The sequence below is a fragment of the Sus scrofa genome, chromosome 10, assembly GCF_054392235.1.
Source record: "Sus scrofa isolate SSC_HxYL_T2T_F1_AM1 chromosome 10, Sscrofa_HxYL_maternal_Yorkshire_Landrace_v2.0, whole genome shotgun sequence".
Lineage (NCBI taxonomy): Eukaryota > Metazoa > Chordata > Mammalia > Artiodactyla > Suidae > Sus > Sus scrofa.
Window position 1 is genome coordinate 95,108,830 of NC_139392.1, and position 23,161 is coordinate 95,131,990.

At 61.5% G+C, this 23,161-nt stretch overlaps 2 protein-coding genes across 10 annotated transcripts in view; one reads left to right on the forward strand and one right to left on the reverse strand.

Annotated features, from left to right (window-relative positions):
- Window positions 1–23,161, forward strand: part of ADARB2 (adenosine deaminase RNA specific B2 (inactive)) — a 455,387-nt gene that overhangs the window by 408,453 nt on the left and 23,773 nt on the right. For 2 of the 4 annotated variants that reach the window (XM_021065069.2, XM_084980615.1), the window contains 4 exons: window positions 6,268–6,382; window positions 13,899–14,067; window positions 16,397–16,548; window positions 22,694–22,862. In XM_021065069.2, the coding sequence (XP_020920728.2) occupies window positions 6,268–6,382; window positions 13,899–14,067; window positions 16,397–16,548; window positions 22,694–22,862 (605 nt within the window). Of the gene's footprint in view, window positions 1–6,267; window positions 6,383–13,898; window positions 14,068–16,396; window positions 17,754–20,999; window positions 21,879–22,693; window positions 22,863–23,161 lie in introns of those variants that run through there. The other 2 variants (XR_014818186.1, XR_014818185.1) reach the window with 2 other exon arrangements.
- WDR37 (WD repeat domain 37) overlaps window positions 2,884–23,161 on the reverse strand; it is a 111,329-nt gene continuing 91,051 nt past the window's right edge. For all 6 annotated transcript variants that reach the window (XM_021064034.2, XM_021064033.2, XM_021064036.2 and 3 more), the window contains exon 14: window positions 2,884–6,997. In XM_021064034.2, coding sequence (XP_020919693.2) covers window positions 6,371–6,997 — 627 coding nt within the window. In that variant the 3' untranslated portion in view covers window positions 2,884–6,370. The remainder of the gene's footprint in view (window positions 6,998–23,161) is intronic.

Here is a 23,161-nt window from a genome sequence, read left to right on the forward strand (position 1 = left end):
GTTCGGGAGGAGGCACGTGGCCTCCCTCCGCGCCCCCGCACGCCCAGCGTGGAGGACAAGGTGGGCCTGCACAGCGACGTGTCGGTATTGGCTGGCGCCGCCTTGCCCCGCCCATATGCAAATCTAACATTTCCGACGTTTCAGCATCTTAAACCCCAAGATGGGATTTCAGCAGGAAAATATTTACTGATGCCTCTCTCCTTCATCATCTGCGATTTTAATATCCTTCCCCTTTGGCTGAATGTCAGTTTCACCCCTGAGGACCACGACCGCCAATCTGAACACATTCTGTGTCCCTAGGCCACGCAAAATATTGGTGTTGGAGACGAGTAAAGTTTAAGTCTTTTGGTGTTCCTATTTAAAGTTTGTTTTTCCTGTTTGAATAATGCTGGCAATGTGCCAGGGTGGCTGGGCGGGCGGGCCGAGTGCAGACAGCGTGCGCAAGTGCGCAAGCCGAGGTAGCACTACGTCCCTGTTTCATTAAGACAGCACCGCGCAGCTCATTAGCCATGGGCCTCGCCCCCACTTAGCCTTTGGAAGCAGAAGCACCTGCTTATCACTCCCATTCCCCCAGACACCAGAGCCTCCTCTGGTCACTCTGGCCAAGGGTCTAGCCTGTGCCAAGTTGTGCCCCAGCCGCATCACCAGATCTCAGATGGCCGCTCCTCGGGGGCACAGGGCCAGGGAATTACCATGGGATCCGCACCCCCACCCCCCAGTCCGGAAGCCCTAGGCGGTGGGGGGTGTGAGGCCTCTGGGAGGGGCCTTGAGCAGGTCCCACCCACTCCCATGTAGGGCGTGGGTGCCCAGCGGGGCCCAGGCAGGCTTGTGACAGCTACAGTAACCCCTCCTGCTCCCAGGGGTCCCCCAGTCACCAGCGATAACAAGTCAGTGGGTATCTGTCCTCTTTGTACTTAAGCAAGAATTTATGTTGCAAATGACACTTCAGCTAGTCATTTGGGATTGGGGGGTGGGGGGGTCTTTAGAACCTCTCTGTGCAGAGCTGTGGCATCCCCTACTGCCCCCCAGACCCTCCCTGCCTGTTGTCCTGCTGGCCAGATGCCCCGTCAGGAGGGGCCACCAGAACAGCCTGCTTGCCCCTGAGAATGGACCACACACACGGTGGGGGGTGGGGGGGTCTGTAGGACCCCCTTCCCCACAGCACCTTCCCTCTCGAGCGCCAGGTGGCCCTTGGGCACCGACGGGGCTCAGCCGGCACTCCTCTGCCCCGCCTCCCTGGTCCCCACAGCCTCCATCCTGAGGCGGGAGCACCGTCTCGGTGACCCTTCCGGGGTCGGATGAGGAGGGAGTGACAGGCCGGGGCACATCCTGACAGCTGGTGGGCTTGTTCCTGAGCCCGAGTCCCCCCACCTGGCCCCACTGCTTCGCTACGTCACAGGGATCCCCACATTCTGCCAGACCTGCCCTTGGAGTCGGAGGTGTCCCCCATCCCTGCTCAGAGCCCCTGATGGGCCCCAAGGGGCTGGCCCGGGGTCTCAGCCACCTGCTTGGGTCTCCCCCAGGCTTACCGCGGGGCTGCCCACCTGCCAGCGGAGAAGCCACCCCAAGCTGAACTTAATCTCAGAGGCCAGGGAACTGGATCTGGGTGCTTGTGAGGTTTAGGGAACCGGCCCTCAGTGGAGCAGCGGAGCTGTGGGTGCAGAGGCTTCAGGCTTTACCAGGAGGCCAAGTTCCCCGACCCTCTGAGCCTCAGGCTGTGCGGCTGTAAGGCGGGACTGATCCCAGGTCCCAGGATCGCCTCGGCCCAGCAAGACCTCAGCGGGTGGGGGCAGTGGCGTGGCGCGCAGGTGCACATGAGGTGCAGCCTCTGCAGGGTGCAGGGCAGCCGCTGTGGGGCTGGACTTGCACTTGGAAAAAGGCCTCCTCGTCCCAGATGCTGGACTGGGCGGTCAGGAGATGGCAGCCGGACACCGGCCTGAGCGAGGTGCCAATGAGGGACGGGCTCCCCAGGACGCACGGCAAGGCTCTGCGAACTCACCGTCCAGAGGGTCTCAGGAAGGAAACCCAGAAGCAGGGATGCAGGCCGCTCGGCCGTGCGCGGGACAAGCACACTTTAAGAAGTTTCTGGTAGTTCGGACGCATGGAGCCAGCCGAGGAGACAGACCGCGCTCCACACAGCCACGGACACGCCCTGGAATTTGAACCGATGGAAGTAATTCCCAACACAAACTTGATTTTGATCATTTTAGCCATGTCTGCCGTAAACCAAGCGCTGGGAGGGGCAAGATCAAACTACTTCAGGGTCTAAGCAGCTGGGTTTGCAGTAAACAAAGCTGACTGTATATGTTAAACCCCAAGTGATTAAAACACGCGGAAAGCCCCAGTGCTCAATCAGAGGCACGGATTCCTCCCCAACGCGAATTCCAAGTTTCTGCCCTGGCTTCTGACGTTCCCCGTCATCGGGACACGGTCACACCACGAAAGGTGACATTCAGCTGCAGTCGCGTGTGATTCAATTAAAACCCATCGCTGAGATCGGTGGCCAGCAGACGGGGGGCGGTTTGTGGGGGAACAGGGACAGCCCCCAGGCTGTGTTTCTCCAGCCATTCCCAAAGCCCCAAGGGTTCAGTCCTCAGAGACCCCAGCAGGCGCCAGGAGATACCTCCCGCCGCTGCGCCAGAGGCTCTTCTCCTAATGGAGGTGGTTATTTATTCACATTCGCTTCCTTCAACTTTTCAACCCAGGAAAACTAAGGGTCATAGTTCAACATATAAACTTTCCATAAACTCCTCCCTGGGAAGACCCCGGGCAAGTCTTCAAAGCGGGGCCAGGGAGGGACACCATGAAATTGAGAACTACCCCCAACGAAAATGTCAAGGACCCGTAAAAATGACGGAAGGAAAGAAGACTCTAGGAGAGGGATGTTTTGACAAAGGTCTTGGGTCTTGGGTCTTTGCGTGTTCAGAAGCGAGGGGCGGCAGGTGCCTGGCCAGGCTGGGGGTCCGAGAACCACTCAGAGCTGCCGAGGCCGAGAGGCCTGTCCTCGCCACAGGCCCCACGCTGGCACCTGCTCACGGTCAGTCCACAAACCATGGGTAACCAGAGACCCAGCACTCCTGGAGCCGAGCCCCAGGAAGGCGATTTACCTGCGAGGAAGGTCTTTACCTGGCAGGTGGAGCTGTGCAGAGGGCTGGCCCCTGCCGCCTTCACAGGGGCCCGCCCCAAAGCCGGCACACAGGTTAGAGGCCGCCGGTGGCCCAGCCCCACCACACATCCCGGCGCCCACCTGCTGCTCCTGACACAGCAGCTGGCTCTGTGCACAACTTGCTTCTCTTGACTGTCACGTTTTATTTGCCTCTTTCTGATGACTCCTCCCTTCTGTGGCTCAGGGGAAGTGATGCCGTCGCTGTGACCCGCACCCTCCAAAGTCAGGGCCTCACTTCCGATAGAAGCCCACGGCTGTCTGAGGCGGTCCCTGGACCCTGGCGGCCTCCGGGGAGCCTGGGCATCCTTCAGGGGTGAGGGAGGAGAGGAGGGCGCTCTTTCCCATGTCCCCAGATTCCTGCGTTGATCTCTAACCCCTGCGGCCGCAGCAGGAGGAAGGGATTCAGGCTCAGTTCGGTCAGGAAGGGAAGGCTGGCCTTGCGGGAAGCCTGGCGCGGGCTCCACAGCCTGAAGAGGGGTGGGCTCAGCTGGGGGGCCTCGGGAGAAGCCCACCCTCCTGGGCCGTGAGCGCCACGCCTGTGAGAAACAAAGGTCTGTGGTGCAAGCCCCCGTTCAGGGCGATGTGGCAGCAACCCCCAGATTGGGTCAGGGTTAAAGTCAGAAACTCCGGCGCAACTGGGGAAGGAAAACCACCAAGGAAGCCAGGGTGTGGCCTCGGGGGAGACCTGAGTCCCGTCCCCGCCCTGCCGTCTACAGTGAGGGGCACCAGCACCTCCCCACCGGTGGGGCGGGCCGCGTGGATGGCTCCAGCAGAGTCCTGCCCCATCTCGGAGGGAGTCGCTGGCTTCTGGGTTTCGTGTTTTCTGTGGCGGTTCAAAGGTTTGGGACGTCCTGCAGGGCCCCGGGCGCAGCAGCCTGCTGTCTCATCACAGCCTGCACGTTCAGGAAGATGGCAGAAGGTGCAGAGGAAGCACCTGGAAAGTTCCCGGAGAAGCGAAGGGTGCAAGGCCGGCCGCGAAGCCCTGGACGTGCTGGGCACGGGAGGCGGCACGAGGCCCCAGAAGCTAATTCCAGAGCCACCAGTGGTGCAGCCCGCAGATGCCGGGGCCGCCCTGCAGGAGGGGGACGCCGTTTGAGTCCCAGGCTGACCTGCAGAAGCGCCCTGATCCTCCGCCTGGATGGGGGTCCTCGCTCCCCAGCGCAGAGCCCTGCTTCCCAGCATCGCGGCTGGACCCACATGGGCCCCGCATGCCGTTGTTGCTGGTCCTTGGAAGACAGGCCCAGAGTCTGATCCAGGCGGTGCTCCTGGGGCCTCCAAGGGCCCCAGGGGAGCAGGCAGCCATCCTGGGTGGTGGACACACACCACAGGACAGAAGAGGAGACACAGAGGAGTCACGTGGAGATGGGGGCAGAGACTGGAGGGAGGTGACCACCAGCCCAGGCGCCTGGAGCCCCCAGGAGCGGGAGAGACAGGAAGGAGCCTCCCCTGGAGCTGCCAGAGGGCGTGGCCCTGGGGCCCCTTGACCTGAGGCGCTGGGCTCCAGGGCTGGAGGAGGGTGGGTTCATGCTGTTCTAAGTCACGTGTAGGGACATCACACAGCTGCCTGGGGACATGGCACACGGGTGCCTGGGGACATCACACAGCTGCCTGGGGACATAACCTGCCCCCTCTGGACCTCAGTTTCCAAGTCACGAAAGGACAGGAAGTCCTCCAGGACTTGTCCCTAAAGCCCCACGATCTGTGGCCGCCAGTCAAGGTGGGTGTCTTGCCCAGCAGCCTGGGCTCTGGGAGCGGATTCAAGGAGACCCCAGGACACACACGCCCCCAGCCCCTGCGCGGGCCCCCTCCCTCCAGCCGGTCCTGAAGGCAGCCGTGGGGGTTCCGCTCAAGCTGCAGCAGCTCAGGGCGAGGACCCGGCACTCCCGCCCCACCCGCCCTCTGCTGTTTTCTGGGCAGGTTTCTAGCGTCCAAGAGGCAGGCCTGTTTTCACATGAGTTTCCTTTACCGCCTACAAGTGGGGTTTTCAAAACCGTCTCTGCATGCCTCTTCCGCACCTTCGGTTATCTGAGAACGGTCCTTTCTGCAGCGCAACGTCCAACCGTGCCGCGCAGGACAGTGAAAACCCATCCGTCACCAGAGAGCCACGTGCCCACCTTATGGAGAAGTGGCGTTTTGATTTGGCTGAAGGAGAAAAGATCATAGTAACACCAGCAATGAAGGAAGGGGCTCGGTGTCTGGGCCCTGACGCAGCGCGAGGTGTGTGAGCGCATGAAATCTCGTCCTTGCAACAGCGCGGCCGGGGACTAGGAAACGGGCCCCCGCAGACGCAGGCCCGGGGCTGACTCCAGGGCCCAGGAAGGCCCCTGCCGCCAGCCCACCTCCCGCTGGAAAGCAGGTGTCAACTGAGGGGCCAGGTGGAAGGGAGGGCGGCCCCGCTCTCTGGAGACGCGTCCCCCGTCCGCCGCGTGCCGCTGCCTGGAAACCCTGGGTCACCGCAGAAAACTCAGCAGCCGGCGTTAGATCAGTTTGGTGGCTATGTGTGTGCACATGTGCAGGTGTCCGTGTGTGTGCGCATGCATGTGTGGTTGTGTTGTCTGAATGCGTGTATGTGCATGCGAGTGTATGTTCTCCCAGGTGTGCACACTGTGGCCGCGTGCATTTCTGTATGTGCGTGTGCGTGTACACACTCATGCACATGTCTGTTACTGTGTGTTTCTATGTGCACGTGTCCCTGTGTCTTTGTGCACACGTGTGCATGGGTGTGTGCTGCGTGTCTGCCTGCACATGTGTGCACACGTGCACGTGTGCAGAAGCGTGGCAGGAGCAGGCTGGGCGGAGCCGGGGATGCGTGGGCACGGCTGTCTGGGGTGCCAAGCCCGGCTCCTCTCAAGATCTAACCCAGGGAGCCCCTGCGGGGAAGCTCTGCCAGGCGGGGTGACTCCACCGCCGAGACTCCAAGGGCTCCAGTGCTGCGCCCAGCTACACAGGGGCTGAGTCACGGGTCTGAGGCCCAGGGGCCACCGCGCCCAGGGGCAGTGCGTGGCAGGGTGACCTCGGACGCCCGTGGGGACCTGGCTGCAGGAGGCAGGACTCCGTGTTGGCCCGCAGCGCCTAGGACGCCTGCTGCTTGTGTCTTTCAGGAATTCGCCGACTCGGTGTCCCAGCTGGTCACGCAGAAGTTCCGCGAGCTGACTGTGGGCCTGGCGTCGGCGCACGCCCGCCACAAGGCGCTGGCAGGGATCGTCATGACCCAAGGTAACGCCCCGCGGGCCTCCCGCTGCAGGAAGGGTGTCGCGTATGCTTGAGCCCAGGGACCGAGGCGTCTCTTCCCACGGGGACACGGAAGAAACAGAGATGGGTCACACTCGGTGACAGAGCAGATGACCCGCAGCCCCAAAGCCGTCCCCGGGCGCGCCCCTGGCAACGCCCCGGGGGAGAGGGGAACGGGGCCCGGCAGTCCCTTTCCATGAGGCGTCTCCGCACCCCTGGGGTCCCAGCTGCAGAAGCTGAGCCGAGGTCCGTGCCCGCGGGCCACCCAGGCCGAGGCTGCCCCTCTGCGCACAGAGGGCCAAGTTTACCTCCCGCGCTGCCCCCGGAGCCCAGGGCACCCTCCCGCAGGGGCCCTCCACCCGCCCTGCCCACTGAGGGAATATTCCCTCTCAGACTCAGGAACAGTCCGTGCTGACCGCCCAGGCCAGCCGCCAGGGTCGTGACCGCTCTGAGGAGCAGGCTGGGAGAAAGCGGTGCCTCCTTGTGAGCGATGGCGCTTGCTGAGAGCATCTCACACGGACCTGCTGGTGGAAACCAGCCAGCTGGCCATCTGAATTCAACTGTGCCTCGTTCCAAAGTTCTGGATGAGCTGGTAATGGCCTACCAGAAAATAAGTATTGTTTAAAAAAGTTGATTTGGGGAGTTCCCGTCGTGGCGCAGTGGTTAACGAAGACGACTAGGAAGCTTGAGGTTGCGGGTACGGTCCCTGCCCTTGCTCAGTGGGTTAAGGATCTGGCATTGCCGTGAGCTGTGGTGTAGTCCACAGACAAGGCTCGGATCCTGCATTGCTGTGGCTCTGGCGCAGGCCGGGGGCTACAGCTTCGATTTGACCCCTAGCCTGGGAACCTCCATATGCCACGGGAGCGGCCCAAAGAAATAGCAAAAAGACAAAAAAAAAAAAAAAAGTTGATCTGGGGGCTAAGTTGCACAGACACACTTTCTCTGCAAGTGTAGCTCAGCCTCAAGCTGGAAGGAGACCATTGGCTGATGTCTGAGAGCGCAGGTGCTCAAAGGCCACGCCTGGCCCGGCGCCTGGCCCGGCCTCCCTCTCCTTCTAGACGCCCAGGGGCTCCTCTGGGGGCCTCAGGGCAAGGCTACTGGAGTCGGAGCAGAAGCGCTCAGGACACTGTCTGAGGTCTAGTGAGGTCACGTCACTTCAATTTCCCCTCTGGGCGTTGGAGTGAAATGGAAACGGCACCTCACGGCGTCACGCGGCGGCTAAAGTGCTTGAGGAGCTTTGAAAGGGGAAAACCCTGTTCTAAGTCAAAGGTAACTGCTCCGTCAGCCACGCGGCTGAATCCCGGGCAGGCCTTGCGCCCGAGCCCCTGGCGCGCCCTCCTGCCTCCGCCAACGCCAGCCCTTGTAGAATAAGGAAGGCTCCAGAGGCGGAGCCGAGAGGCGCCTCCGGCAGCCCCCCCCCCCCACTGGGCGTCCCCTGGGGGCTGTGGCAGTGCAGGATGCCCTGGGGGTGGCACTCAGGTTTAAATCCCCACACCTCCTGCAACTAGCTAGGTGGCCAGGCCGGTGGGCTCCCTGGGGCCCCGTCCCCACCTTTCCGGCCGGGGTGTCAGGGAGCACACGTGGGGGTCCCAGGAAGGCTAGGGGTGTTTGTGTACATCCAGCGCTTAGAAAGACGCCAGCCCACGGTGATCACGCCACACCAGCACCCTTCTTAGGGGATGCCCGCGTGCCTGCCATGGGGCACGAGCCCTCCCGCCTCCGGGCAAAGAACAAAACGCCTCAGGGCTACCTTCGAGAACCCAGCAGGTTAGACCCACATAAAAGGTGCAAGGGGCACGGGCAGGCTGTGGGGCTACAGCACAGACTGGGGCCAATTCTGCGCTTTGGAGGCGTGTGTCTGCACAGGTTCTAGAATCATGTGCTCAAATTCGTCTGGGCTGACCAATGAATGTGCGGGAAGTGGGGGACAACCAGCTGATGCTGCTTCTTTACTCTGCAAGTAATTCCAACCCACAAGCACTCGTCAGCAAGACTAGTGAGTAGTTTTTCAATATTTCCGAGATCTGGAGCTGTGACTGTCCAGTGTCTTCCCACTTCTCTGGGAAATTCCACGCTGGGAGGTCTAGAAAGCCACTCTCAGAACCCCTGGGGACAGGAATGTTTTACAAAGACTTGCAGGGAAGCGGCACCTAAAAGTGGCCAGTGAGGGAGTTCCCGTCGCACCTCAGCGGTAACGACTTCGACTAGCATCCATGAGGACGCAGGTTCAATCCCTGGCCTCACTCAGTGGGTCAAAGACCCAGCGTCACCATGAGCTGGGGTGTAGGTCGCAGACAAGGCTTGGATCCCGTGTCACTGTGGCTGTGGTGTAGGCCAGCAGCTGTAGCTCCGATTCGACCCCTAGCCTGGGAACTTCCATATGCCACACGTGCAGTCCTAAAAAAAGACCAAAAAAAAAAAAAAAAAAAAAAAGTGGCCAGTGAATACACTGTTCTCTGTGCAGGCGATATACCTAAATGAACTAAATTTATTACACAAAGTGAGACATTATGAGGCAAACCTATGCTAATCAGTAATTTATGAGCATGGAAGAATCAACTGCTGAAACCTATTTTCCTGTTACAAAGAGAAGATTTAATGCACCTATTGATTTAACAGAGATTAGGCAGAAGTGCACAAAGTTCCTAATGGAAATGTTTTCAAGTATTCACTTACTTAAAGTCGATGTGCAGTTTAATCCTAATTCTCCTTCAGTCGTTCAAGCAAATACCTAAGAAACCTGAAGCAGGAGTGAAGTGTCTCCTGGCTTTTATAAGACGCGTATTAATTACCATGCTGCAACATCAAAGTTATGGGGAACAGAACGGGGTCCGTGGCCCCGGGTTTTGGGGGGATGGCAGCTCATTCACATCAGTGAGCTCACGTGAGTCTTTTCATCAGGGGCTGAGACCATTCTGTAGCCGTTCTGAGAGATACGATGGCAAAAACGTGTCCTTAGGAACAAAACAGGTTTTACTTCGATTAAAATAATGCAGTCATCGGTAAAAACTCAGACAGAGAACTTGCGAATGAAAAGCCGTGTCCGCCCACCCACCCTCTGGCTCCGAGCGAACTCAGAGCCTGACATTTCTAGTCACTTTTAATCTTTGTTCTGATGATTCCAGATACTTCATTGGTTCTATCTTTCTAGATTTTTCCATTCCAAGTAAGATCTATCGAGTCACACGATTAAAATTGGCCTTTTCATTACTGTATTATAATTCCTGTGCCTTTAGATAATGCACGTAACACTTACTTTGGGTCCTCTCGTTTCCATGGTAACCGTCACGTCCTGGCCAGCTTCTCTGCACCATAAGTGCATCATTATGTTGTCATAACTGATGGTATTTATACTCTGTCCAAACCATGGCCAAGTCTTCTGTATTTTGCCTGTGCCACGAGCCTGAGCGTTGAAACCGCTAAGCAGCCTCCACGCGGTCAGGACACTGTAACAGTCGCCTCCAGAAGCCCAGCCATGCACAAGGAGAACACGACTCCAGGTCCATGGGGCCTCTCCCCAGAAAGAGGCCCCCCACCCCACCCCCGGCAAGTCACATCCAGCCTCCCGCTCCCACCACCAGCTCTAAAGCACGTCACTCTTAGGGGTGGGTCAAGCCCCCAGACCTCCCCAAATGCTCCTGGAATACCGCGTGCCCATCTGCGTGCCCGTCTCCTTCTCTCTGCAGACGTCGGGTGCTCCATACGTGTTGGATGAATGAATGAATGAATGAAAAGACACGCTTCTGAGATGATAAGGCCCAAGCTACCAGCTAGAACTCTCTTGCATCTTGGTTTCCCAGCCAGCCCAGAGCCACAGTCCGATTTATTTTTCAGATGTTCCTGAGCCTGCTCTGCATGTCGGCTACTCCACACACACCCTCTCGCTCTCACACAAGAATGTGTGCTTTGTAGTGGACAGAAACAGTGAAGGAGCGCGTGCTCTTTCGCGCTGTTCTAGCAACGGCGTGTCTGCAGAGCAAACAGAGCAGGGTAACTGCAGCACCTGCGAGATGTGGCCACCCCGTCACTGTGCTGCAGGCACACGTAAAACCCCTGACGTCTCTTTCATCCTCGAAATCCCAGTGGTGCTTCTTGTCCCCATTTTCCAGGTGACACATCGGATAAGCTCGCTTGCCCAAGTTTCAAGAGTGTGGCAGGAACAGGGTTACTGACCCCAAACCCTGTTCCCTGGGGGGTCAGGCTCTGCCCTCGTGGGCCAAGCGCCTCTGCAGACGTAGCGTCATCCATAAGGCAACGCACACACCCTGCACATAACTAACCATCTCCCTAAAATCGTGCATTTGCAATATTTAGAGCATGAAAGTGTGGGGACACTGGAATCTTCCCATTTGTGGAGACAGAAAATCAGGACCCTGACGGGAGGCCCCTCCACCCCCACCTGTCTAAAGTGAGAATCTCTCCCTTGGGTCTCAGCCAGGTGCATGCATCACAGACCAGGCACGTCTGAGCCGGGATTTTTTTTTTTTTTTTCTTTTGGCTTCTGCCTTTTTAGAGTCACACCTATGGCGTATGGAGGTTCCCAGACTAGGGGTCGAGTCAGAGCTGCAGCCACTGGCCTACACCACAGCCACAGCAATGCAGGATCCACGTCTGTGACCTACACCACAGCTCACGGCAACGCCGGATCCTTAACCCATGGAGCAAGGCCAGGGATCGAACCCTCATCCTCATGAATATCAGTTGGGTTTGTTAACCACTGAGCCACAAGAGGAGCTCCTGAGCCAGCATTTTTAAATCTGCTTGCTTTGAATCTGATTAGAGGAAATTTAGAGAATAGAAAGCTGAGATGGGATTGATTCGCAGGAAAAGCCGGAGAATGAAACGCAGACTCGAGCAAATAATGACTGGATGTGAAATGGCAGGAAACTCTGCAAGTCCTCGGGACAAAGCGCCGGGGACTGGGGACCTTTAGACAGAGCCGGGGTTCCTGACGCTGAGCCGATACTGCGCAAGAGCCCAGCTTCCTGCAGGGAGGCCGCGGAAACCCTAGGACCTGGGTCATTACACTCGGCGGACACGCACCGGAAACAGGAGTCGGGTCAATTACACGGCACGGCCTCGGGCGTCTGTGCGGCTTAAAACAGACGCTTTCGTTCGCTCGCTAATTTCTGAGCTTTGGACATGTGCCTCTTGGACGCCGGCTGGTGTGTTTTACCGTCAGTTTTATTCTGAGAAACTGGGTGATCACTTTCCTCCGTAATCAGAGCAGAGTCGGAACAGGCTAAGAATTGCTCAGCCCCAGCTGAACAGACGCCAGCGCTTCCCAGAGGCGGCCCGGAGACGGAGCTTGGGAGCCCCCGCGTCTCTCTGTGTCTCCATCTCTCTGTGTCTCTGCCTCTGTTTCTTTGTCTCTCTGTCTCTGTCTCTCCAGGGACACTCTGAGGGTAGCATTCATGCTGCTTGTCACTCAGCACTTTGCTGAGTAGACATTTCTGCCGGGTGCCACCTCCCCAGGCTCTGGGCAGTCTCTGGGATGGGACAGTGTGGTGTCTGAACATCCCCGTGTTACTCGGCGTGGTGGACCTGTGACAGGTGCGTCTCTCGGCACAAGCTGTTCTGAACGGGGCAGAGCCTGGAGTCCAGCACAGTGAGGACTGATGGGGGAGGGTCAGCTCTAACTTGGCAGAATCAAAAGCGGACAATCAGACCCGAGCCTGGAGAGAGGAGGTCCTGGTTCTCAGGTGGGGTCGCCTGCACGTGCATAGACACCTGGCAGCAAGGTGGCTGAGAAATGCTGAGATGCTGTTTCCAGGACAGAGGCCTGCCTCTGTCCAGCCAGCCTGCCCACCGGAACGGCTTCCTTGGTAGCTGCTTCTCAGGCTGCAGCATGTCACTTGTCACTGTCTCAGCGGGCAGGCGGCTCCTGCTCCCCCGGGCAGAGACACATACGGCAGAGGTGGGATCTCTGGGGTCAGCTCCTCCAGGTAGAATTTCTGAGTCAGAGCCATCGCCTCGTATGAAGAGCCGACTGCACGCGCAGCAGGCTCGGGAGCATGGGGGCACTTTGCTGTCACCGCCCTCGGCCCGCTCCCCACCTCCCAGGACACAGCGCCCGAAGCAGACCTGCTGGAGAAGCCCCGGGAGTGGGTGCGGCCAGCTGCTAAGCTGTCGCGGGCAGACTGACCACCCAGAATCAGAGCCTGTGAACAGCCAGGTGGCAGTGCCGGGTGGCATCTCGGGTGCCCCGGCTGAGCTCCCGGAATGTCGGACTGTTCCAAACTCAGGGACACCGCCCGGAAGAGCCAGTGAACAGAGAGAAGGGAAGGCCCTGGGACTTGGTGGCCCTGTCACCTTGCAGACCCACCAAGGTCAGGTGTGCTCCTTTGCCGGTTTGCTCCTTTCTTGCGAAAAGGTCCCTTCTGTGGCGAGTAAGGGAAACTGAGACCAAGACAGGGAGGGCGGGGTCTCCAGGCCGCAGGCCCGTCACCCGGCTGTGGCCATGGCAGGAACCTGGGCTCAGGGTCAGAACTCGGCCCCATGGGTGAGCCTGACCGGGGAGCTGTGCTGCCACCCTCCCCGAGCACAAGAGCGTTAACACGGACGTGAGAGCGCCGCTGCAGCGGAGGCCGCCGCAGACGGAAGCTGGTTCCCTGGTTCCCCCAGCAGCCCTGAGCGGCTCCCGAAGCCGCTGTGCACAGCCCTCCAGGGAGCGGGCAGGGCCGCGGTGGAGGGCCCTGCAGGATCTCAGACGGGAGGTGCTGGACGGGCCTCCGGGGAGGGAGGCATGAGTCAGGCAGCGTGGCGCGCCGTCCCCGCTGCTGGGGACGCGCTGCTCGGCCTGTTTCCAGAGCCGAAACGCGGCCCCAGAGCCGAGGCCGGGTCCTGCGCGCTCGGCTCTGTGCCCAGCCCACTGGACACCCCGCATCCCGCACGGCCCGTGCGCTGTGGCTCTGAGAGGGACGCGCTGGCTGAGGTCCCTCGGGTCCTGCTCGCAGGCGGGCGTGAAGAGGGGCGCAGCCAGGCTGTCCTCTCACAAGCGCCTCGGGGCAGGCGGCTGCACCTGGCACCCACCCCTCAACTCGGCTGCCCGCCCTGCCCTGCAGAGTCAGAGCCACGGCCCAAACTCAGGGCAAAGCCACCAAGGCCAGCAGGCCCGAGAGGCGAGGGTCTCGGGGGATCTGAGGGGCAGCCACTCCACGTGGGGAGCCGGCACGGGGTTCCGGCTGGCACCGGTGTCTCAGTGGCACAGGGGGGCTTGTCCTCACAGTGTCTTCATCCTGAGCCGCCACCCACCCCACACAACACCAACCCATCAGTGAACTTTCCAATCCAGGGGCGCTCCTCAGCCACGGCCTGGGGTGGCTGGGTGCCCGGCGGCCGCTGGCGCTGCCCTGACAAGGGCGGGGCTCCAGGCGTGACCCAGATTCAGGGGCGCAGGACCCCCAGGCCCAAGCGGAGCCCAGGACGCGGGGCAGGCCCCTTCGGCCAGGCCGGGGGCGGGCGGGCGGGCCCCGGGCTCTGACGCCTTCTCGGTCCCCAGGTCTGGACACCAGGCAGGCCCAGGTGGTCGTGCTGTCCTCGGGGACCAAGTGCATCAGCGGCGAACACCTCAACGACCGGGGGCTGGTGGTCAACGACGGCCACGCGGAGGTCCTGGCCAGGCGGGCGCTGCTCCACTTCCTGTACACGCAGCTGGAGCTGCACCTGAGGTGAGCGAGCGCACGCGCTGGGCCCGGGATCCTCGCGCTGCGTGGCCCTGCCCGTGGGCCTCCTCGGGCCCACGAGTGACCGCAGCACACGACTTAGCGATGCCCACCTGCCTTGCACGCAGGGACAGGCCTGCTCACGGGGCCGCCCCTTGAAAACGGCCAGGGCCACGGGGGAGCTGCAGCGGGGCAGCCCCCGCCTGGGCCAAAGGCCGGGCGCAGAGCTGGGGGCGGTTCTGGAGAGGACTGCCCCCTCCGTGTCCCCTCCTCGCAAGGACACTCGTCTGTCAAGAGGGCTCCCTCACGACCTCCCTGACCCCAACCTCGCGCGCTGGGGGCCCGGCTTCCACGTGGGGACCCAGATCCCAAGTACATTCAGCCCAGAGCAAGGGGGTCGGGCGGCGCCCACGAACACAGGCAGGGCCCCGTCCAGGGCCGAGGCAGCCTTCCAGGAGGGTGGTCTGCGGCAAGGGCCCCAAGTGTGGGGCGGGCCACGGGGCGCAGAGGCCCCCCCAGAGGAGCAGCCCCGGTCGAGCTTGAACCACGGTCTCCCTCTGCTCAGCCCCAGCCGGGCTTGTGCCGAAGAGCGCGCTTCAGACCCTGCCAGCCACCTGCTGGTGGCAGCGCGACCGCCGTGTCCCAGGGGCCTGCGGTTGGCATTCCCGCAGCCAGTGCGTCGGAGCGCAGGAGCACCCGGGGAGCCGTGCTCCCTCCGCCCTGCCGGAGCCTCATCCTGAGAACTGCTCAGTCGGAGGCTTCTTCCAGGGCGGGTTCATGGTGTCCCCCTTCCCAGACGCCAGGCGACGGCTGTTTCCCTCCCAGGCCTCATCCTGGGCTCCCCCACCCCCACCGCTGTGCTCAGCTGCCCCGGAACCCCCATCCTGTGCCCAGGCGGCAGCTCCGGGTGTCCACCCCAGCCTGTCCTCCTGCCAGGAGGCTGTCCCTGCCCCTGCCCCAGCCCGTGTGACCCCTTCCTGGACACGGTCCCCAGGCACCCGACAGCCACCGGCGCAGGGGGCGGGCTCTTTCTCCCGATTCTTGCCTCCTCCTCCTCCCTGCCTGTTGACCGGGGAGGCGGGGGCAGGGGGGTCTGTAATGACCCGGAGCAGTGTGCCCAGGGCAGGGAGCTGCAGGCCGTCCCCTGCAGTGGGGCATCTCCCCTACAACACACTCAGCAGGAGCAGCCCTGCAGGCTGTGGCACATGCCATGGGTGGCCACCTCTGCCGTAATCGCTGTCCTTCCATACCCTTCGAAGCAGCGGTCCCCAAACCCACTCGTGGCAGGACCTCAGGGGCTTCAGGGAGGGTCTCGTGCCTGCCCTCGGCTTGTGCAGCAGCCCCGCGAAGGGAGGGGAGGCCCAGAGGCACGAAGCGGACCCACGGGACAGCGATGCCTTGATGCGCTCGGCGTGTTTCTGTCCGAGCCCTGGTCCGCGTTGCTCCCCTGCTCCTGGCCGCCTGTAGCAAGAGAACTGGAAACCTCTCCAAGGGTGGGAAGGGTTTCTCTCCTAAATATCCAGCTGCCGGGTCGGAACTATTTCCCAATACCCCTACCTCTGGGTGTGTCACCGTGGCCCAGGCCAACGGGGCCCAGGCTGAAGGCGGGAGGCACTTGGGTCCCTGCCCTGGCGGAGGAACGGCTACAGAACGCCGGGGCCGGGCTTTTTGCTCCAGGGTCCTGGAGGGGGGCGGGGGGTCCTGTGCTTTGAGAAAGTGGGGGTGGGAGGGCTGGCAACAGCAGGAGCAGAGGCAGGGAAGCAGAAAGGCTGGCGGGACGCCCCGAGGGTTTCCCGGGAAGAAAATGTCTCTTCTGCTGCCTGTCTCAGAATCCATCACCAATGGGGCAGAACGTGTAAAAACAGCAGGACCAGCAGGAAGGCGCCGCCTGTGGCTGGTGAGACCGGGCCGGGAGGGGCCGCAGCCAGGCTGCTCTGAGCCCGGCGGGAGCCCGGGCGCTGCCGTGGGCACGGCCGATGCAGAAGGCTGTCCCCGCGCTGTCCCCTGGCCGCGTCCTGCCAAGCCCTGCCCTCGGCCCGTTCTCCTGAGCCAGAAGCCGGCTGCCCACAGTGGCCACGTGGACCGGGAGCCCGCAAGGACCCCAGGTCGGCCAGGGGGCACGCCCATGCCCTCGGTCCCGGCTGCGGAGGACCCGGCTTGCAGGGCTGCAGGGCCTGAGAGGGGCGGGAGGGAGGGCAGCGTGTCGGTCGCCTCTGCAGCCCGTCTGCTTGCACATGGGCCCTGCGCCAGGCCCGCGGCTGCCCGCGGAGGGCGGAGGGTCGCGGGAAGGAGCCGCGGCGGGCGGCGGGCTGACCCGGGCCCTGTCTCTGCCCAGCAAGCGGCGGGAGGACGGCGAGCGCTCCATCTTCGTGCGGCTGAAGGAGGGCGGCTACCGGCTGAGGGACAACGTCCTGTTCCACCTCTACGTGAGCGCGTCCCCCTGCGGAGACGCGCGGCTCAACTCGCCACACGAGCTCACCGCCGACCGTAAGTGCCCCCGCCTCCTGGCCCTCGGCCCCGAACCGCCCCTCGGCCTGGGGCCGGCGGGCCGGGCCGGGCAGGCCGTGCTGCAGCGTGGCACTGGCCTCTACAGCCCCGGCTGCGATGCCCCCGCGTCCGGGCGCCGAGAAGCCAGACGTGCAGGGAGGGCTCTTTACGGGCGGCCCCCCCCCCCCGTAGCAGGGCAGGGAGCCCCCGTGTCCAGGACGGAGGACAGACTGCAGCAGAACAGACAGAGCCGCGTGGGGGTGGAGAGACTCAGGCTGCCCGCGTCCACCTTCCTCTCCGACCTGGGGAGAGTCCAGCTCGGCTTTCCAGCCGAGCCGGTGGCAGGTGATACCAGCAGAGCCGTCCACAAAGGCGGTGTGAGCACTGGCAGGACCTGCCCCCCCAGGAATTTTGAGAGCAGGTGTCCACAGACGGTGCGTCCCCCACACAGCGACCCTGTGTTCCCGTGGGGAGGACGGTGTGGCCCCTCTGCGCCGTCTCGGGACGTCAGCGTCTCCCCACGTGCCCTTAGGAGAGTCTACACTGACACACACCCGTGTACACGCAGTGCACCCGCAGACACGCACTCGCATCCACCCCAGCAGCAGCACGAGGCAGGCCCGACGTACACAGGGGTCGGCTCCCGATTGAGACATGGGCCCCCCAGGCTCAGGCTCCGGCTCGGAACCTGCAGCAGGAGGTCCCCCCGCCCCCGACCGTGGAAGGCTCTGCCTGTGCAGACCCGCTGACCCAGGGGAGGAGAGGGAGCGCCCCCACCACAGAGCAGGGGTGCAGGAAAACAGCTCTGCACAAACCCTGCGTGGGCTTGACCTCTTTTTCCAACGCAGTGGGTGCAGGTCCAGAAAAGTGCCCTCTGCTTGTGCCAACTCTCCTCCAAGCCCATGGCTCTCCCCTCTGGGGAGCAGCGGGACAGACGTGTCCCTAACAGCATCCCAGGAACATTTTCATGAGTCTGCCCGGCTGCCCTTCCGCACAGCACAGGCTGGCGGCTTACAAACAGCAGGCGTTTATTCTCACGCTTTCGCGCTGTGACCTCACCTGGAAGCAGCGGGGGGGGGGGAGCTCTCTGAGGCCCCTCTTTTTTTTCAGGGCCGCACCCCAGCATATGGACGTTCCCAGGTTAGGGGTTGAATCGGAACTGCAGCTGCCGGCCTGCACCACAGCCACAGCAACACAGGATCCGAGCTGCGTCTGTAAACTATGCTGCAGCTCATGGCAGCGCCGGATCCTTAACCCACTCAGCAAATCCAGGGATCAAACCCGAGTCCTCATGGATCCTGGTCAGGCTCATTACTGCTGAGCCACGACGGGAACTCTTCTGGGGTCTCTGTTACAAGAACACTGATGCCCCCGTGGTGGCTCCACCCTCATGGCACATCACCTCCTGATACCACCCCCTTGGGAGTTAGGTTTCAACATCCAGAATGTGGGAGATGCAGACACTGAGGCCAGGACAACTCCCTGTGGAAAATAAGCAGGAGAATCCAGTCAGGCTGCGAATGACGAGAGGGAACCTGTTGAGCGTCAGCGTCTTCAAGGAGTCCCTCCACGGGGAGGCTAGGCCGGGGGACGCGACCATATGGGCAGGAGCCTTGGCCGCCCCCCCCCAGGGCCCCCGGGGTCGCTGGATCCGCTGGCACCTGCTCCCCATGTGCAGCTGTGAAACAGGCGGGACAGACGGCTGCTTGGAACCATCTTCGCATTTTCTCTCCAAAGTCTGGCTTCACGAAGCCCCCGCCCTCCGGTTCTGGGAGGAAAAGTCCCTCGGACATTTGGGGCGGCCCTTCCTCCCACCGATTCCTGTGCCCAGATCGTGGGTCTCTGCCCAGGGCCAGCCCAGCCCACCTGCCTTCTTGGCCTTTGATTCCAGCTTGCAAAACCAGACATTTAGAAAAGCAAGCAGGGAGTGCCCGTCATGGCGCAGGAGAAACGAATCTGACTAGGAACCATGAGGTTGCAGGTTCGATCCCTGGCCTCACTCAGTGGGTTAAGGATCCGGCGTTGCCTTGAGATGTGGTGTAGATTGCAGACTCGGCTCAGATCCCGCGTTGCTGTGGCTGTGGTGTAGGCCGGCAGCAACAGCTCCAATAAGACCCCCTGGTCTGGGAACCTCCATATGCCACAGGTGCAGCTCTAAAAAGAAAAAAGAAAAACAAGCAGGGAGTTCCCACCACGCCCTGGGGTTCACCTCCAGACACAGAGGTCCTTAGTTTTGTGGTGCTTTTAAGATGTGGCAAGCATGGGTAGAAGGAGCAGAATGAAGCGTTTTTCTCATTTTTGCTGCAGATGTGCCTGCAGAAATGGGCAGAGGCCCCTGCAGTTTCAGCCAGCGTTTCTCCCAGGGCCTCCAGGGCTGAGCGTGGCCCTGGGCGCATCTGTCTGTCGGCTGCCTGCTCGGTGTTCGCCCCCCGCCCCCCGCCCCCGGCACAGCCGCACAGGGGTCACTTCACTTTAGGGAGACTTGGGTAACACAGGGGATGGCGGCCCGCCGGTGGCTCACTCCCACGGAGGGGGGGTTCCTCTGCCAGACGGGGGAGGGGCGCAGGTGGTCGGGACCCTGCTCCTGGGACCCCCGCCAGGGCAGAGGCAACAGCAACGTTCCTAGAGTCAGCCGCAGAAGCCCAGCCTGACTGCCCCACGACCCGGGGGCCGGTGCTTCTGAGCGGCCCAGGGAGCCTGACCCTGAAGGTCACGGCAATGTCATAGGGTCCCCAGGCGCAGAGCACAGACGTGCTGGGCCCTTGCCCCCAGGGGTCCCCACCCAGCAGGAGCCCCCTCCTCTGGCCAGCACGGCGCCGGCCGGGTCCCCATCCCTTGGGCCAGTTTGGCTCTCACTGCCCCTCGGTCTGCGGGAGCCCCTGCACACCTGTCTGCTCGGGGGGCAGGGGTGGTGCGCGCTCCCCCGCCCTCTCTCTCACGCACCCCCCCGCCCCCACAACAGCTGCCCGACACACGGGACCTACAGACACACCTGCGCAGTAACTGCAGGTAGGGACATTCCGAACAGAGTTGCTGCGCTGCCCCCTTGCTCGGAGGGTAAAGGAAGCAGGGTGGACGCCGGCGCCGCACAGCAGAAGCCTGGCCCCCATTCTCCAAGGCCTCACAATCCGCCCTCATCACTCCGCCGTCCTCCCCAGGTGGACGCAACGGACACGCACGTGACCACACGACACAACCTGCAGACCTCACGCCTACCCCAGAGAGTAGACGCTGCGCAGGTACAGCTGCTGCAATGCTCCTTTTGGAGACGGTGTTAAGGTTAAAATTCTACTTGCTGCTTAACAGTAGCACCTTCCTCTCCTGCCCCCCCCGCCCCCTCCCCGTGCAGCAGCCACGCCTCCCGTTTCAGCCAGATCTTTGCTCCCCCGTGACGTCCTCAGGCACCACGTATCTCCGTCTCCATGATTCTCTCCAGAAACTAAAACCCCCCCGTTCAGCAGTTTTCTCGGGCACATCACCGACTCCCCCACTTTATCCTGACATCCGTCTCCAGAGGCGAGGGTTTTCGGTGAGCAGCCACCACCCCTGTCAACAGCCCAGTGGCTCGGAGCACTGGCGTCGGACGCGAGGATGCTCACGGGCTGGGGAGCAGGTACCCATCCAGGCAGGCAGGACTTTAACGTGTCACACCTCCGCTGTCTGGGCACACGATACATCCACTGCAGATTGTTTCAGGTCAGTTCCCGCAGTTTCTGGTTGGATTGGCATTTTGTTCTGCTTGAAGTGGCTCCTTCAGCTCCCTCCTGCCTCTTGCAATTAGGCAGGAAAGCGCTGGGGGGAACGGGCTGTGAGACCCCCTGGGCTGCCCGCGCTCAGCAGGGCGTGTGCTGGAGAGGGCAGCCGAGGCTTAACACCCCCGAGAATAAACACTTCTTAGGAGCACCTCGTGCACCTGGCTCTTCAGAAAAAATTAATCTACCTGGAAACTTGAAGTTAACTCCTAGAAACCGGTTGCTATTCAAGCCAGGCCTCCAGGTTGCCATGGCACTAAGAGGCTATAAAGTCTGCTTCATGGCAAGTTAGCTGCACAGAAGCACTGGGTAAGAATTCAGAGGAGCCTTACACTATAATAAGCAGCTTTCAGTGTCTGGAAAATGGCACAAAATTTGAAGCGTGGAGAGAAGGATGAGGACACTGTAATTACCAGAGAGAGAGAGACAGCAGGGACTGTGCTCCTGGAGGAAACAGCCCACACAGAGGACTTTCAGGATGGAAACTCAGTCAGGCCTCCCTCCCTCAGTGCTGCCTGCCCCAGGAAGCTGACGTGATCAACAGCTCCCAGGACCACGTAAACAGTCGGGTCAAACAAAAGTTTTGCTCAAATATTTTTAAGTCGTGTGAAATAGTTTATGTTCAGGTTTTTTTGTTGTTGTTGTTTTTAGTCTTTTTGTCTTTCTTGGGCCGCTCCCGAGGCATATGGAGGTTCCCAGGCTAGGGGTCCAATCGGAGCTGTAGCCGCCGGCCTACGCCAGAGCCACAGCCACGCGGGATCCGAGCCGCGTCTGCGACCTACAGCACAGCTCACGGCAACGCCGGATCCTCAACCCACAGAGCAAGGCCAGGGATCGAACCCCAACCTCATGGTTCCTAGTCGGATTCGTTAGCCACTGCGCCACGACGGGGACTCCGGTGTTCAGCTCATCATCTTCACTGTCATCTTCTCGTCCTCGTCACCACCATCATCAGAGTCATCACCAAAACCGTCGCCACCGTCACCGCCCTCCCCTCACTGCCATCCCCACTGTCACCAGCAGCAGCAGCGTCACTGCCGTCTGATTCCTGGTGCCATTTAACGCAGGAGGCCTGGACATGCTCTGGCTGTGGCCACCCAGGCTCGGTCCCCCAGAGGCCCGTCCACCCGGGCTCTCCTCCCCCACCGGGTTGGTAGCAAACTGGAAACCTCTCCAGTCTGCTTCCTCCCAGGAGCGCAGCAATCCTCGTCCCCAGAGATGCCTCTGGGGACTATGAATATGTAGCGAAGGAACTTGGGGTCTTAGAAACCACGAGCAAAGGTACGAGGCCCTCCTTCGAGATCCGTAAGAGAAGAAACCCAAACGCTTTTTATCCCTTGGTGCCTTCGGTGAGGGTAAACGAGGGAGAAGAGAACTCCACTTCCACAAATTCCAAAGCTTCTACAGAAGGCTTTCACAGACGGCATTTAGTGTCCCCCATGTCATCACGGGCTCATAAATGCTGGTGCATCACTCTGCCATGCTGTGTACATTTGTATGCCAAGCAGTTAAGCCTTTCCATGATGCAATATAATCCAGACTAAATGTACAGAACTTTATTTCAAAAAAAAGAAAAAAGAACTTCAGTCTTCCTCTTTTTCAAGCTAGTTCTCCAGATAACTGTGGTGAGTGTGCAGGTCCCGGGGGCTCCGGGAGGGAAAGGCGGCAGCACAGGTGGCGTGCGTGCTGAGGCCCCTCTGGGGGCGTCGCTTCCCACGTGGCAGGTGCCAGCCTCAGCTGGACCCTGGAGCGTAGCGGGAACCGGCCAGCTCGCTCCCCTGTCCCGTCTCATTTGATCCTCGGCCTGTGAGGCCAGTACCGTCACTATCCCCATTTTCAGGCAAAATAACTTTCACAGGGGTTTTAAGTAACTTTTCCGAGACTCCGCAACTAGGGCACAGTGTAGCAGGGTGAAAATCTAGACCAGGCACGCAGACCCCAGCTGTCCGCCAGGACCCCTCCCGCCACCGGTTTTGTGTGGCCCGAGAACCAAGCACGGACGTCTTTTAAGGGGCTGGAGAGGATGAGAGGAACCTCTCATGACGTGTGAAAACATCACGGAGCCCACACGAGGTGTCTGTGAACAGCGTCACCCATCGAGGCTCCACGCTGGCCGACCTGCACACGGCTCAGCGCTGGGGCGGCCGGTCCAGCGGGCGGAGGAGACCAGTCGGCTGCAGGGCCTCTGACGGTCCCGGGCCAGCCCTTTGCTGAGAGCCGGCTAAGCCTGGCCCAGACGTGGAGCCCCGAGCCCGCGGGTCCCACCCCAGCCCTTACGTCCAAAGCGCACTGCCCATCCTCAGCCCCTGCAGGCACCCCCTCCTCCCGTCCACTCTGCCCGGGACCCCGTGTCTCTGGCCGGCCCCGCGCCCTCACGCCCTCTTGTCTCCTAGTGACCAGCAGCAAGCACCTGGCCAGGAAGTTCCGGGGGCACCTGCGCACGAAGATCGAGTCCGGAGAAGGGACGGTGCCAGTGCGGGGCCCAGGCGCGGTGCAGACGTGGGACGGCGTCCTGCTGGGCGAGCAGCTGGTCACCATGTCCTGCACGGACAAGATCGCCAGGTACGGCCGCCTTCTTCTCCCCGCACAGGAGCTGCCCTGGCCCCACAGACACTCTGAGGTCCCGGCTGCCGTGAGGGATGGGGGTCTGGACGGGTCGGCCCCGAGCCCCCTGCCCCAGGTGTCACCCTATGAGATGTCTCTGGGACATGCGTGGAGGGTGTCAGGGCAGCTGGCCCCCTCGACGGTGCCCCAGGCCGCCTTTTTCCTCCTCTGGCCTGCGGGTGGAAGCCCAGTCACCCCTGGACCCCAGGCACGACTGTGGGCTGGCTGAGCCCCTGCACCCGTCAGCTCGCAGCCCG